Source organism: Podarcis erhardii (genome assembly GCF_964252035.2).
Source record: "Podarcis erhardii genome assembly, chromosome: 10".
Taxonomy (NCBI): Eukaryota; Metazoa; Chordata; class Lepidosauria; order Squamata; family Lacertidae; genus Podarcis; species Podarcis erhardii.
In genome coordinates, this window is record NC_138500.1 from 16,482,783 (window position 1) to 16,499,850 (window position 17,068).

A 17,068-nucleotide genomic window follows, 5' to 3' on the forward strand; every position below is an offset into this window, starting at 1 on the left:
TACTAGAACCTGAGGACTTCCAATGAAACTGAATAGAGTGGTTCAGGACAAAGGCAAAATCTGTACCACACATCTAAAGCACTATTATACCACTTTAAACAGTTAAGGCTTCCCCCCAAAGCTTCCTGGGAACCAAAGTTTGTCAATGGAGCTGAGAGTTGTTACCTATTCCACACACAGAGCTACAACTCTCAGAGTTCCTGGGGCAACTCAGTCAGCAGAGCATGAGACTATTAACCTAAGGGTCTTGGGTTCGAGCCCCATGTAAAAGATTCCTGCACTGCCGAGGGTTGGGCTAGATGACTCTTGGGTCCCTTCCAACTCTATGATTCCCGGGAAGAGGGCTTGATCGTTAAACCACTCTGGGAATGCTACCCCTGTGAGAGAAATAAAGGTCTCCTGGCAACTCTCAGGACCCTTAAAAAAAAAAAAAACAGTTCCCAGGATGCTTTGAGAGAAGCCATGAAGTGGTTTAACAGAGCTTTAAATTTATGATGCAGATGTAGCCAGAAAAGAAGTAGTTATTCTTCTCACAGCGCATGATCTATGGCATGGGTAGGCAAACTAAGGCCCGGGGGCCAGATCCGGCCCAATCGCCTTCTAAATTCGTCCTGCGGACGGTCCAGGAATCAGCAAGTTTTTACATGAGTAGAATGCGTCCTTTTATTTAAAATGCATCTCTGGGTTATTTGTGGGGCCTAGGAATTCATTCATTCCACCCCCAAAAAAATATAGTCCGGCCCCCCACAAGGTCTGAGGGACAGTGGACCGGCCCCCTGCTGAAAAAGTTTGGTGATCCCTAATGGACCTCCACCAGAGGCTTTCCTTGTCCAAGGTGCTGGTTCAGCAGCCAGCCTCTTTTTAATGTCCTTCCATTAGTGCCGGCTTATTATTATTTATTGCATTTATACTCTACTTTTATCTTCCAAGGACCTCGTGGTGGTGGTTCCCTTCCTCCCCATTCCATTCCAATCCTCCCAACAAGCCCATGAGGTAGGTTAAGGCTAAGACACGGCAACAGGCCCAAGGTCACCCAGTGAGCTTCATGGCTGAGTGGGTATTTGAACCCTGGTCTCCCGGGTCTTATTCTAACACTCTAACCATTACGCCATACTGGCTTCCAACGGAGGGCTCGTTTCTCAGAATTCCTGAGGAGAAGGAAACGCTCCGCTTTCACAGTGTGGTCTGATGCGTTTGGCCGCTGCACTCGATTCCAACGGAAACAAAAACACGAAGCCGCAGATCGTTGAAAGCTATTGTGTATATTTAAAAATGGGAAGCTGCCACGGTGCTGTTATAACAATGCGGGCTGAGGAGGGAGCGGGGAGAGTGTTAACAGCAGAGCCATCTGCTGTACTGCAGTGAAACTGCATTTCAAAAAACACAGGGTGGAAAGGAGAGGTGAACTTCGGAACTTATTTTTATTTAAGGAAAAATCAATAAAAAGATTTTGAGAACCCCGCAGTGTTAAATTAACCAGCAGCCCTGTTCTAGCAGTTCTGTAGGAAAGGCTGCTAATTCTACAGGGCTAACTGCCCACTTAATGGTTATTTTCTGAATTTGTTCCCGACCCTTCACCGTAAGGTCCGAGTGCGGGTTACAACAATATAAAAATACATTAAAACTAGTTTCAAAAATTAGGAACTGTAAGAATAGGGTTGGTCCTGAATATCTATGGGTGGTATTTAGCCAAGAGTTATTCAAAGTAAACCCACTGAAATTAAAGAACGTGACGAAGTTAGGCTCATAAATTTTAATACATCTACCCTGAGTAAAGCTAAGCTGAATACCACCCTTTATTTTAGGAGTCAAAGGGGAGGGTGGAGAGGTACATCATTGGGTCTGCCTGGGATCTGGGCCATGGTCCCTGCTCCTGCCAACCTAGAAGATCGAAAGCACGTCAAACTGCAAGTAGATAAATAGGTACCGCTCTGCCGCAAAGGTAAACGGTGTTTCCGTGTGCTGCTCTGGTTCACCAGAAGCGGCTTAGTCATGCTGGCTACATTACCATTACATTACATGTACGCCAGCTCCCTCGGCCAATAAAGCAAGATGAGCACCGCAACCCCAGAGTCGGCCACGACTGGACCTAATGGTCAGAGGTCTATTTACCTTTAACCTCCAACAGGTCCAGGCCAAAAACTGTGTGAGTCAAGTGACCTGCACGAGATCACAGTCCTGAGGAAAATGCAGGAGATGCAGGGTTGGGGATAACAAGCAACTAGCAATTGTATTTATTAAATAATAAATAAATAAATAAAGGAAGTTACCTGCCATCATGGCTACAAGACTTGCTTTGTAGACATTAGTAAGCGATCCCAGCTCTCCTGTCCCCAAAATAGTTTTCATATGAGCTTCTCCACAGGCCTGACGACACTGACGTATTTCTTCGTAGAGACCTAGCAGAAAGGAATTTTTTTTGGTTAATAGTAATTATTATTATTATTATTATTATTATTATTATTATTATTATTATTATAAACTTATATCCTGACCATCTTGCTGGGTTTCCCCAGTCACGCTGGGTGGCTTACAACATATATAAAAACACAACTAAGCACTGAATATTAAAAACCAAAATATCCTATACAAGCAACAAACCAACCAATAAATCACTAGAAACCAATAACAACAATAACAACAGGCTCTTCTTGTGTTCTTAACATAGAATGACAGCAAGTAGCTGGGTTCCCTCTTCTGCCAACCCCTAGCGAGACTAGCCCCTGTTTATTTATGTATTTATTTATTTATTGGCTGGCTAGCAATTTGGGGGGGGGCTGGGTATTTACAATGCTGTGAGTGTGTTAATTGCCTCTTGCACCTGCTATTAGACGGCACACTCGCTTTGAAATTCTGTGACACACTCTGCATTCGTAAAATTTGTAATGTGGGTGGAAAACGTCCTTGATTCTCCCCAGCAGCAGCACCCTCAGTCTCTCCTTTCTTTCCTTTCCCCCTTTTTAGAGCTTTTTAAAAAGCCCATGGCAAAGTTGAGGGTCGTGCTTGATGGATGGCTAGTGGCCGTTCGGAACAAGTCTCCACATTCTTAATACATTTCAAAAATTGCTGAAAATGTTAAGTACTTTAGTGTACGTCCAATTACGCCAAGCCTTAAGTTAAATCTGCTGTTACCTATTGTTGAGTATCTTCACGCCACTTGAACTATAATTTGTCTAAGCCTGGTCTTTTAACAATTATTTTAAGTGCTCTCTAATGGATTGGAATATAAAAGCAACTGCTTTGTGTCGGCTCCCTCTTTGAGTTTAGGAGCTGAGGCCTTGCACTGGAGTTACTGAACTCCTTTCTGATAGATGACTTTCCCCTAACAATTTTTCATTAGTGCAAAGAAAATGTTAAAAACACACACGATTTTTCTCTCTTGCATTTACTTCCCCCCATCCCCACTAATATACCACGACCAAGGGACAAAGAATGTGATGTAGCTCTGAACATGGGCTTCAGTCCTAAAATGTTAGCTTAAGGAGCAGCCACCATCGCTTCTGTAGAATGGCTTGAACGATGTAGGATGTGTTATCAGGGGAGCAGTTTTCCTCTTCTGAATTTCCTGTTTATTTATTTATTTATTTATTGTGTCTGCACCCTACGTCAGGCATAGGCAAACGTGGCCCTCCAGATGCTTTGGGACTACAACTCCCATCATCCCTAGCTAACAGGACCAGTGGTCAGGGATGATGGGAATTGTAGTCTCAAAACATCTGGAGGGCCGAGTTTGCCTATGCCTGCCCTGTGTTTTCCTCAAGGAGCTCAAGGTGGTGTTTGTGATCCTTCCCCTCTTCATTTAATCTCCACAGTAGGTTAGCTGAGAGGCAGGAAGTGGCTCAAGGTCATCCAGTGAGCATAGTTCTTTATTATTGTAAATCTATCTCACCTGTTCTCAAAGGAGCTCAAGATGGCATACATGGTTTGACCACCCCCCTCCTTTTTACCCTACTCCTGTGGAGTAGGTCTGCTGAGAGATGGTGACTGGCCCAAGGTCATCCCGTAAACGTCGTGGCTGAGTGGGGATTTGAACTCTAGCGTCCTACCCCGACACTTTTAGCACCACATCTTAGGATCCAAGCTTTGAACATCTAGCCTCTGGATATGGAAGAGAGCAGCCTCTCCCAAAATGACCTTAACAGATTGGAGAACTGGACCAAAACCAACAAAAATAATTTCAATAGAGAGACATGTAAGTTTCTGCACTTAGGCAGATGCACAAATACAAGATGGGGGACACCTGGCTTGCCAGTAGTTCATGTGAAAAGGATCTAGGGGTCTACGTAGACCACAAGCTTCACATGAGTCAACAGTGAGTTGAATTCTGGGCAGACCAGCTCGAAGTGTTCTCGAAGCTACCAGCATGAGTTTGACCAAACTGCAGTGGAGAACAGAAGTGCCTGGCATGCTCTGGTTCATGGGGTCACAAAGAGTCGAACATGACTAAATGACTAAACAACAACAACAAGACGTTCTGGGAGCCCTGAAGAACAGGATACAAATGCTCGAAATGAAATGAGTTTTTAAAAACTGCTCCTGCTTCACTCCTCAGCTGGGCGTAAGTGAGGCAAACAACCTATGAAACCACAAGTTAAGCTTGGTGTCCCATTACATCAGCGGCTCAGGATCCTGGTAACAAGCCAGGATCATTTGCCAGCTTTAAAGCACAGCTTGGCGTCAGCCTTTGAAGGTGAGCTTCTCAAGGAGAAACAGGCCATGATCCCAGGTTTGGGCACTATATGAAGCCAATCTTAACAGCAGCAGGGCTTTCTCACTTGTGCCAGAGGAGGAGCACACAGTGAGAGCAATGGGCATGCTTGCACCAGCACACCACTTGAGCAAAGACGCCAGAAGAGAAACCCTAGCTTATCACGATGTGCAACACACGGCCAATGTCAAATCTGCATGGTATAGTAGTTAGAGCATTGGACAAGGAGCTGCCAGGCCTTGAAGCTGACTGGGTGACCTCAGGTGAGCTGCTACCTCTCGGTCTAACCTACCCCACAGGGTACTTGCAATGATAAAATAGTGTGGGTCGGGGAGATAACTGTGTGCGCTCGTCCCTTGAGCTCCCTGGAGGAAGGGAGGGTGGAAATAAATAAATAGCCTGCGTGAGTTCAACAGAACATTGTCTACGACGAAGCTACTTGGTAAAAGAGGCCTTTAGCACCATTCTCCAGCTAAAGAAATGTTGCATTGTAATGGAAGGATGCTAATTGTACAAACACAGAGCTTAGTTACTGGAGCACTGTCAGCATTTAAAGGCAAACCATTCAAGGTACATTAAGAGAAAACCAATTACAGAGAAAAGCCTTCTCCTACTGTATTAAAAAGCTTGCTAATTAATAGCATTCCAGGGAGACAACTCGCAACAGCAATCTAAACGGTACTGAGGATGCACTGAGATTCTGCGAACACCAATTAGAAAACACAGAGATTTTGTTGTCAGGAACCAAACACACTTTCCTTCTTTCTTTTCTTTTTTTAAAGTAACGCTAGGCCAACAACCCCTCGAGTTCTTTTTAACAATTCTGTTTGGAAATAATTAGAGCGCTGGCACCCATGTTAGTTTCCTTTCCCCTCCCCATTTCACATGAAGTTAAGACAAAAGCGGGAGAAAATTTATTTTTCACAATATTCCTTTGCGGAAGGAAAGCTTTGTAAAAAAGAAAAAGAAAAGGAAATCTTGCCGATACACGGGCCTGATCGTTGTCAGCGACAAATGCATTGGGGTAAGGGGCTTCCCCCGCCATCACCAGGCAGGCAGCAGCAAATTGTGCAAAAAGAGAACAAAGGCTCTCAGGTTCAAACCCCACATAGCCAGGGAAAAAAATCAGGAAAAAGACCTGTGCTGGTTAGCTTCTGGGCTCAAATTGAAGTGCTGGCATGGTACAAATAATAAAATTATTATTATTGTTTTTATTTAATCATTTAATTTAATTATTATCGTTGTTGTTGTTATTGTTATTGTTGTTGTTGTTGTTATCAGTTGTGCTCAACTATAAAAGAGTTGAAATACAAATAGTTGAACAACATTGGGTAATTTTTGGCTCAAAATATCCAGAGCCCAAGGTAACCCAAGGAAGCTGAAAAACGGGAGATTCAGGACTGTCAAAAGGAAGCAGATTTTCATTTAGTGCATTGTTAAATTGTCGCATTTGCTACCTTTAGATGTTACGGCGGCTGCCATTTTGGACGGCATTCAAAGGAGATCAGACAGATTCATGGAGGATATCCACGGGACATGATGGCTATATTATCTCCAGTATCAGAGGCAGTACTGCATAAGCCTCTAAATAAATACCAGTTGCTGGGGGTCATCATGGGACACGTGCCATTGTGTACATTTTCTGGGCAACCAGTTGGCCACTGTGAGATCAGGATGCTGGACCAGACAGGCCTTTTGGTCTCACCCAGCGGGGCTCTCCTGATGTTCCTGCAACCATTTTTCTGTCAGGACTCCCTTAATGCTCACCTTCCCACTGGCCTGTCAGGACTAAGGTTCTGTTAATGACAATGTCTATCTCTCTGGCGCCATCGTCCACGGCGAGGCGGATCTCCTCCAAGCGGGTTTTCAGAGGTGTCTGTCCTGCTGGAAATCCGGTTGCCACTAAGAGAAAAAACACACACAGTGCAAGTTATTAGTCTTGGTGCGAGCAGAGACATAGCAGTGGGGGCAACAGGCACGAGCTTGCCAAATCTATAGAACTGGTTCACCACAGTCGTGTACTTCCCACAATCCAACCATCCACAGTCCCTACCAAATTTCCAGTCTCTTTTTTTCCTCAACAAAAGGGGGAAGTGTGAAAGTAAGCGGTTAAACTAGCACCACACACGAGACTCTAAAACAGAAGAGGCCAGCATCGTGCCCTTCAGGTCTGTTGGACTACAACTCCCATAATTCCTTGCTGTTGGGTTGCGCAGGCTGGGTTTGATGGGAGCTGGCAATCCCTGATTCACATATCGATGATTTTCAAGCATTCTGCCCTCATGTAATTGCAATATAAACAGGAAAGGGGGAAAGCAGAGCTGCAACAAGCAAATTAACTTTCATCAGCAGTGCCATAGCTGTCAACGTTTCCCTTTTTTTAAAGGGAAAGTCCCTTATTCTGAATAGGATTCCTCGCAAGAAAAGCGAAACGTTGACAGCTATGATCAGCACTGTGTATGCCACCTTTCCACAGCTCAAACCATGCTCAAGGTGGCTTACTAGATAAAAAACCCCCACATAACTACAACATAACAAAAGTAGTCATAAACAATAAACAAACTATTAAAAAATACAAAACCAAACTGAGCAATTTCCACGTAAACAACAAAAACCCCAAACAGTGGTACACATTGTTGCCGCAGCCCCTATATCAGGGGTGACTAATCTTTGGCTCGGGGGGCACATTCATCCCTCGTAATCCTCCAAGGGCCACATAATGGGAATGCATGCGGTCAAGTCAGGCTCCACATGAAGAGACAGGGCCTACACTAGGGCATTCAGACTCCCCTCTTGAAACACAGGAGGAAAGCTTACCTGAAGCTACTGGGATGTCACAGCCAGCAGCCTTCAGTGCTTTCACTGCATCAGAGACTCTTGATGGATAGACGCAAACGGCAGCAGTAGTAATGCCTGCAAACAGATCAAGAATATGGTCCACTTTAGTTTCCAACTCACTTTCAGGGCCAGCCTTGCCACAAGGCAGGGCAAGGCTCCTCTCTACCATCAAAGGGCAGCAAATTGCCAAATGCGTAGATTATATATATATAATTTCCATGGTGGGGCATCATTTTGCTTTCCTGTTTCACAAACAGTGACCCCAAGGGCCCATCTCTCCCATTCCCCAAGGGAAGAATTCAGTGTTGAGATCTTAAATATTGGATATATTAAGAAAGTAAGAACTGTGTTCTGCTGGATCAGGCCAAAGGCCCATCTAGTCCAGCATCCTATTTCCACAGTGGCCAACAGCCCTCTATCCACTTGTGAGTCCCAAAAACTGGCATTTGGGGGCACGACGCCTCTGATAATGGATGCAGAACAAAGCCACATCTTATTATGTACTTCCCGCTTCTCTTGAGCATCGAGAAGTTCCAGAGTTTTTATTTGCCAGTATGAAGTCAGGTCACAACTGGAGACGAAGATCGCCCTTTAGAACTTATAGAAGTTCTCTTTTGCGGGTTTTTGCTTTTTACTTTGACACCTTTTTTAAAAAAAGAATGGTTCAAGCCATATTTCGTGCTCCTTTGCTGCAAATCTGTAGACCTCCCAGAAAGCCTTTTGCTTATGGGTGGTATAAAAATGTTGTAAATAAAATAGAATTCTTTATTTTGTAGAAGAACCTTTATTTAACAAAAACAAAAACTATACAGTGTGTGAATAGCCTTATTTGTAGCATGGCAGATACTCACTGAAAAAGCAAGGCAACTCAGCTGAAGAACCTGCGTTATACTGCCACCTAGCTATTTTATTGTCTCTGACAGAGATTTGTTTAGAAAGAGACTGAACGTGGGACCTTTTGCAGAAAAAGCAGGTGCCTCGAAAAGGCAGGCAGACACACGCCCCACTACTCACCAAAACCTTATAAATGGGTGATGATGGGAGGCAGGGAGGGTGTTTGAAGATTATCAGGCTTATTCATTCCATGATCTGGGCAACAGAAGATCTATGGGTCATATTTCTGCCACTTTCCCGTGAAAACAGTCACTCACAAAGCAGTTTACAACAAATAAAACCAGACTGCGTCTCAAAACCAACCACCATGAGTAAAATTTAATAACGAAATGTTAGCAAATATAACGATGCACCAAAAAGGGGGCAACGTTTCGGATGTTGATTGCACAAAATTGAAAGACTGGAGAAATACCAACTAAAGAACAATGGCAAGAGAAGTTGATGAACTATGCAGAACTGGCAAAAATGACAGACAGACTAAGAGAAAAAGACAACAGAGACTTTGAAAAAGATTGGGAACCATTCATATTATATTTGCGGAAACAAAGAAAGTCAATAGACCTGATGGCAGGATTTAAATAAACATTCACATTATCAGCATCAGAAAATGTTTAGAAGATAGTGACATATGATGGTGTATTTACTTTTATTTTTTTAGGTTTGATGTTATGTTATTAATAACTTTTTTTGTTAAGAGATAGCAAAATGGGTGAAAAGAGAAACAAACCAGAAGCGGAAGTTGGGGGAAGTCTTGGAGGGGAGGGAGGGAGGAATATATAGCAAATGTTAAGAATTTGAGGTGTATGTAATGAATGAAAAAGAAAAATGAATAAAAATATATGACGGTCTTCAACCTGAAGTTGGGCATTTAGTATAGCTCTTCCAGCAGAGATTTGCCAGGCATCTTCAATGCTAACTTTCAGGTGCCTCTCAAATATATTTTTTTATGCCAAAAGGCCTATTCTGTTCTTTAATTAACCCCCACTGCAAATCATTTTTATGACAGTTGGTTTCCGTGCTTCATTGGATTTGTACGTACTGCCTTGATGTTTTATACAAGTGGGCCATATATAAATATTTGTACAAATATAAGTAAGTAAAATGGGACGCGGGTGGCGCTGTGGGTTAAACCACAGAGCCTAGGACTTTCCAATCTGAAGGTCAGCGGTTCGTATCCCCGTGACGGGGTGAGCTCCCGTTGCTCGGTCCCTGCTCCTGCCAACCTAGAAGTTCGAAAGCACGTCAAAGTGCAAGTAGATAAATAGGTACTGCTCCAGCGGGAAGGTAAACGCCGTTTCCGTGCGCTGCTCTGGTTCGCCAGAAGCGGCTTAGTCATGCTGGCCACATGACCCAAAAGCTGTACGCCGGCTCCCTCGGCCAATAAAGTGAGATGAGTGCCGCAACCCCAGAGTCGGCCACGACTGGACCTAATGGTCAGGGTTCCCTTTACCTTTACCTTAAGTAAGTAAAATAAGGAGGAATAAGCAGGAGTGGGGGAATGTCTGCAGAAGTACAAGGGGTGGGGGTGGAGACTTTGAAGTGGAAGGGAACCCCAGAAAAAGAACTGTGAGTGCTTGCATGCTCTGTGGCCAAAGAATGGTTAAGACTATTGGGGCGGTAGGAGGGGAATGGAAAAACCAGAAAGGGAGAGGAAATGCAATGGAGAATTCTAAAAGAGGTTAGCACCCTCAAAAGGAGTGCTCCACACTGCAACATTTCGTTGCAGTTCTCACTTCTTCAGCTGAAGCCCTGGAATCCAGATTGTCCTTCTGAGCGGGACTAACCGTTCAGCAGAAACCATCACGCACCAGAGGATCGATCCGAGGGAGTTGGCACACAAACAGCCCATGTGTCTTTTCCAGATACACATAATAATAATAATAATAATAATAATAATAATAATAATAATAATAATTTATTATTTATACCCCGCCCATCTGGCTGGGTTTCCCTAGCCACTCTGGGCAGCTTACAACAGAACACTAAAATACAATATTAAACATTAAAAGCTTCCCTAAACAGGCCTGCCTTCAGATGTCTTCTAAAAGTCTGGTACAGTGGTACCTCGGGTTACAGTCGCTTCAGGTTACACACTCTGCTAACCCAGAAATATTACCTTGGGTTAAGAACTTTGCTTCAGGATGAGAACAGAAATCATGCTCCGGCAGCGCGAGGCCCCATTAGCTAAAGTAGTGCTTCAGGTTAAGAACAGTTTCAGATTAAGAACGGACCTCCGGAACGAATTAAGTTCTTAACCTGACGTACCACTGTAGTTATTTTTCCTCTTTGACATCTGCTGGGAGGGTGTTCCACAGGGCGGGTGCCACTACTGAGAAGGCCCTCTGCCTAGTTCCCTGTAACTTGGCTTCTTGTGGCCAGAAGGCCCTCGGAGCTGGACCTCAGTGTCCGGGCTGAACGACAGGGGTGGAGATGCTCCTTCAGGTATACTGGGCCGAGGCCGTTTAGGGCTTTAAAGGTCAGCATGACCTTAACAGAACCAAGGTTCTGTTCCTGATTTGCACAGAAAGACTTACCTTTGTCGTCCACGCTCATAGCTTGCAACAGATCCCTTCGGATGGGATGCTTGGCTTTGTAGCACAACCTGCAGACGTTGGAAGGGGTGTCATCGCCCGAAAGGGTGGTGAGGTCGATGCAGGTGACGGCCCTCAGGTGCCAAGCTGCCTTTTATCATATAGAAATATACATATAGATTAGGAAAAGGCCTTATCATATAGTTGCATGCCTAGAGAACACCTGGGACTTTGGAGGCCAGGACAGATAAGAGTGCTGGTACATAAACAAGCTACAATGAACCATAGACTCTCACTTTCCCTCCTCTCATCTATTTTCTGTTCCAGGAGAAGATCAGAAGCTTCTGGCGATTTTTAAACAAACAAGTTTGCTGAAAATGCTCCCAAACCCAGCTGACCAAACCCTGCTTTCAACAAGGATCCTTCTCACTGGTCCAGATTTTATTCCCCCTCCTTCCTGTAGCTCGTGGTTTAATTTAAACAGCTGTGGGATCAGGGTGATTAAGTGGACAATATTTTGCCCACTGTATCTTTCAACTGGCACATTTCATGCATACTGAGGGGAGGAGGAAATAAATGTATTTAAAAGAAGAAGAAGAAGAAGAAGAAGAAGAAGAAGAAGAAGAAGAGGAGTTTGGATTTGGTATCCCGCTTTATCACTACCCTAGGGAGTCTCAAAGCGGCTAACAATCTCCTTGTCCCGTCCTCCCCCACAACAAACACTCTGTGAGGTGAGTGGGACTGAGAGACTTCAAAAAAGTGTGACTGGCCCAATGTCACCCAGCAGCTGCATGTGGAGAAGCGGAGACGCGAACCTGGTTCCCCAGATTACAAGACTACCGCTCTTAACCACTACACCACACTTGCTCCCTAAAAGGAAACAAAAAACCAAGTATGATCCATTTAAAGTTAGGCAATTTAAAATCTCCCTGATTACAATGGAAAGGTCACCCACACACCCCAATGCTGTTCCCTCTGATATGTATGGGAATTAGAAGGGCATAAATTTGTCCAGATTGCACTGGAACCATTGCTTTGCATTTAAAGTATTTAAAATATTATAACCTAGAGAAAGGAATACTGAGAGGTAATGTGATAGCCTTCTTCCAATATGTTTTCCCTTGCTGCAGAAGGTAGGCGCTGAAGCAAGAGATTCAAATGAAAAGAAAGGAGATTCCAACTAAACACTGGGAATTACTTTCTGACTGCCAAGAACTGTTTGACATTGGAATGGACTCTCTACATCTCTGTGATTCTGAGGTCCACCTCACTTCCCCTGCAACTTGAGGCATTTAATATACAGTGGTACCTTGGTGTTCGAACGTCTCCACTGACAAACATTTCGGTTTTCAAATGCCGTAAACCCGCAAGTAAATGCTTCGGTTTCCAAACGCGCCTCAGAAGTCAAACATGCCACGTGGCTTCCGTATTGAGTTTTCTGTCCGGAGGCTTCCGTACTGAGTTTTCGGTTTTCGAACGTTTCAAAACTCGAACGGTCTTTCGGAATGGACTACGTTAAAAAACCGAGGTACCACTGTAACGCTAGTAGAAGAATTTGTTTCCATCCAAAATTCATCAGCCAATCAAAATCAAATCTTGCTTTTGTTTTTTGTTGTTGTTTTTTTCAAAAAAAGGACTGTGAAATCAGGAAATCAGCTCACTTCAGGCAGACTTTACTAAACTTCCCGAACCTCATGGAGGAATGCAGCCTGCCAAGCCTTGCCCTGGGAACCCCAGTTCAGAGTCCTGGGGCTGTTGCTTCTGAAAAGCACAAGACCGCAACATTAGCTGCTTACTTAACAAAGTAATGGTTGTTTTTCCCTATTTCGTTAGTGGAAACTCCACTCCCCACAAACCCCTCATGGCCTCCCCAGATCTGCTCCAGAGGTTTGTGGGGAAATCCGGAACAGATTTATGAGGCTCATAGAGGAGAAAGTTCCACTGCACAGCCATAAGTCCTCCCGCTAATGGAACTGCATGGCTGACTATTGCTCTAGGTCTGTACCCACCTGTTTTGAAATGTGGCACTTAGCTGTTTTAGCACCCTTTGCTTCTCTTTCTAGACCCTCCTAGAATGTCCCCAGACCTTTTCACACCCCAGTGTAAAGTGCTGAAAAGCAGACTGTGTTGCATTGAGAATGGATGTTATGAATCAAGCTCTCCTTGAGAATCATTTAGATTCCCTATCTCATGGAGAAAGCAGGGTAGATACAAAGGATATCTTCCCTTTTTGCTCTGAAGCGCTTTGTTTTGCTTTTCGTAAGTGTAGAAAAGAAACCAAGCGCACTTTTATTGTTGTTGGAATTCCTATTCCAGCTAAAATAAATGGAATAAAAATTGAATATATAATCGACTCCTAGGAAAGAGATTCTGGCCTCCACAGTTGAAAAACGAGTTGTGAAGACAGATGTAGCAAAAACGGTTCCAAGAATTGGTGTGAACTTGTAGGGGGGCTTTTTTTTTTTTTGTCGTTGTTTAACCGAGAAGCTATTTTTACAGAAGAGGTTGAGCTATGAGAGTCTGACTACATATTCCATAGCCAAACCTTTGCCAACACTCAGGATATTTCAAAGAAATATGTCAGTCTAATCCAAGCTGATATTAAAACCCACTATTAGCAGTTTTTAAGCAGAGACATTCAAATATCCATATTAGGGAAATGCCTTTAGTTGAGCAACCAAACAGGATTTTGTGATATTTCAGTCAGTAATATAAAGTCGTTGCTCTAATGTGGATGTTTTATTTAAGTAATTTTCTTTCATTTAGGTAAAAACAAATACGCAAAACCCATGAAAACCACACAGAATATCAATCAATGATGAAAAGGGAATGTCCAATATTCTAAGGCTGCAATAGAAGTCTAGTGTCCAGACCAAAGGAAGTAATAGTACCTCTCTATTCTGCCCTGGTCAGACCACACCTGGAATAATGTGTGCAAGTATGGGCAACACAATTTAAGAAGGATGTTGACAAGCTGGAATGTGTGCAGAGGAGGGCAACCAAAATAATTCAGGGTCTGGAAAATAAGTTTTAGACTTGAAGTCCCACCAGCCCCAGTTAAGGTTGCCAGGCCCCCAGGGCTGACCAGGAGTTTCCAAGTATCATCATTGTCATCAGTGCTTTTTTTCTGGGGGGTTGCATACCCCTAAACATTTTGTGAATCTTTGTACTTTTTCCATTTCCTCTATTTATTTTTCCCGATTTGAAGTATAAAATGGTGATTTTCTTGAGTCAAAATGAGAGTACCCCAAAACATTTTTTAAAGAAAAAATACACTGATAATAATAAAAGAATTGTCCAAGAGGTGGCTTAGAAAATGCACACACCTACCCACTCATGAATCAACGTATTTAAAGCATATTTGTGGTTTTGCCCCTCTCTGAGGAGCCTCAACACCCACCACACATGTACGCAAAAACGCACTGTTGGAAAAGAATATTTTTACCAGCCTCATTACCATGGTCCTCAAAAATGAATTATTAAAAAAGGCAAGCACCATCTTTTATGTCTATAGGCAACTTGAACAAAATTCAGTACCTTAGATCGCGAACGCCTTGGTACTCGGACGTTTTGGCTCCCGAACGCCGCAAACCTGGAAGTGAGTGTTCCGGCTTGTGAACGTTCTTTGGAACCCAACGTCCGACAGGGCTTCCATGGCTTCCGATTGGCTGCAGGAGCTTCCAATCAGAAGCCGCGCTTCGGTTTCCGAACGTTTTGAAAGTCGAACGGACTTCCAGAATGGATTCCGTTCGACTTCCAAGGTATTAAAGCCCATGGAGGTATAACAGGCGTCTGTGGAACACGAGAGCAGAATACTCAAGGAGCAAAAGGACGTTGCCCGATACGGAGTCAGATAACTGGCCCATCTTGTGCAGCACTGCCTACACTGAACGGCAGCCAGAGTTTCAAGCAGGGGATTCTCCCAGCACCTACCTGGAGATGCCAGGGTTCACCCTCAATACCTTTGACACGCAAAGCATGTTCCCTACCCCCTCAGACACAACCCTCTCCTGGGAGCCACTTACCTGCCAATTCTTTTTCACAGCCCGCTGTGTCTGAATTTGAGCTGCCCGCCTCAGGACAGCCGGCTGGTTCACCCGGACTCTCGCAAGCCAGCTGAGGTCTGTGAGGAAAAGTGCCTAGTTCTGTTTAGTACATTTATTATTATTATTTTGAATGTATTCTTATTGCATCGCATCTATGTAACCCAAATAATAAAGCAGAACAAAGTCGTAAAAACTAAACCAAACCAAATCAATAAGCAACATGGCATCCCCCAGATATGCTGCTTGGTGCCTATTAAGGCCCTCTGCCCCACTCTTCCCCCCCCCTTTTTTTCAATTACATTTAGGATTGTTTGGGGTCCTGTCCCCCCTTTTTCCCCTGGGCTGCAGCTGGCAGGGTGGACAGATCCATGCAAGGGAACGTTCCCCAAACTGCCAAAGATGAAAGGCTACATTTTGCGATGAAGATGATCATCATCATCATCATCATTTGTGTGCTGCCCATCTAACTGAGTTGCCCCAGCCACTCTGGCCACTTTTGCACGCATCACCCAAATTCAGTAGCCTTTCTTATCCACACTCAAGTTTAATCAGAATTAAATTCTGCAAGGAAGAAAACCACAATTTCAATCCCTGAGCCGTTTTGCAGTGTGATGTCCATGCCAGTTTCTCAGATTTCAAAATGTGTCACCCGGGGACTGGAAAAGTTGGGGACCCATGCCCTCTTTTGAGAGCTGCTTCACAAATAAAGTCCCCCCCCCCAATAGTAAAAAGGGTAAAGAGACCCCTGACCACTAGGTCCAGTCGTGACCAATTCTGGGGTTGCGGCGCTCATCTCGCTTTATTGGCCGAGGGAGCCGGTGTACAGCTTCTGGGTCATGTGGCCAGCATGACTAAGCTGCTTCTGGCGAACCAGAGCAGCACACGGAAACACCATTTACCTTCCCGCCAGAGCGGTACCTGTTTATCTACTTGCACTTTGATGTGCTTTTGAACTGCCAGGTTGGCAGGAGCAGGGACTGAGCAACGAGAGCTCACCCCGTCGCGGGGATTCAAACCGCCGACCTTCTGATCGGCAAGTCCTAGGCTCTGTGGTTTAACCGACAGCGCCACCCGCATCCCCCCGTATACTATACACAGATTATTCCTACGTAAGCTGGAGAAGCACATATTATTATTAATTGGATTTTTTTACTTGCCATTCACCGTAAGGTCCCAGGGCAGCTAACATCAATTTAAAAATAGAGTATTAAAAACTTTTTTTAAAAAATCAAACAAAAAAACAGTCAAGAGAAAAGGGTGGTGTCAGGGAACTGCCATCGGAGAAAGAGGTGGTGGATAAGTTCCATGAGAATAGGAGAGAATCTGCGGCAGAAGGAACCAGCAGGGGGAGTGCAGGAGTCACAGCGGAGGGGAGGCTCTGGGATACTTCCAGTGACGACAGCGAAGAGGTAACAAGACCCCCGTTAGGAACTCCCACCCTGCGCCGGAAACTGTCACGCAGAGAGTCACGAAAGCGCATGTCTGTCAAACAGCTTTTATGTTGGCGTAGGTTCCGTAGACGCCCACTGTCAGATTCTACCAGCGACTAACGGAGTCATGCTTTGGGGAGCTCCGTTAGTGCCTAGGTTGGGATGACCAGCCAAACCCCAGAGGGATCAAGCTTTACGCACAAGCAGCTCATTATCCCATCACAGCAATCTGACAGTGCTGAAAGCAGCTTGTGCAAGCAGAGGGCATCATGAGCGAACCAGCTGGAACCGGAGGTGCAGGAGCTGGGGCTGGAGGAGGTCCAAGCCTGGAAGACAGGTACAGGGCGTTGGAGGTCCAGCTCGCGCTGCAAACGGCGAGGCTCGAGGAGAGGAGGGCTCAAGATGCGGATAAAGGGAAACCCACCCCACTTGCCAGAAAGGTGCCTGGATTGGTGCAGAAATTTGGGGGGGATCCCAGGAACTATCAAGCCTTTAGGACAGAGATGCAATATGCTCTTAACCTACTGTTTGATGACTTCCCTGATGAGAACTCTAGAGTGGCGTACGTGATCGGCCATCTAGAGGGAGGGGCGAGGGACTGGGTGCGGCCCCTGATGGCAG

General features: G+C 44.7%; 1 protein-coding gene across 1 annotated transcript in view; it reads right to left on the minus strand.

The window, feature by feature from the left end:
- Positions 1 to 17,068, minus strand: part of DERA (deoxyribose-phosphate aldolase) — a 49,099-nt gene that overhangs the window by 23,415 nt on the left and 8,616 nt on the right. The window contains exons 2-6 of the mRNA XM_081880160.1: positions 14,997 to 15,094; positions 10,975 to 11,122; positions 7,526 to 7,621; positions 6,476 to 6,610; positions 2,271 to 2,399 (exon numbers count right to left, since the gene is read on the minus strand). Of these exons, the coding sequence (XP_081736286.1) occupies positions 2,271 to 2,399; positions 6,476 to 6,610; positions 7,526 to 7,621; positions 10,975 to 11,122; positions 14,997 to 15,094 (606 nt within the window). The remainder of the gene's footprint in view (positions 1 to 2,270; positions 2,400 to 6,475; positions 6,611 to 7,525; positions 7,622 to 10,974; positions 11,123 to 14,996; positions 15,095 to 17,068) is intronic.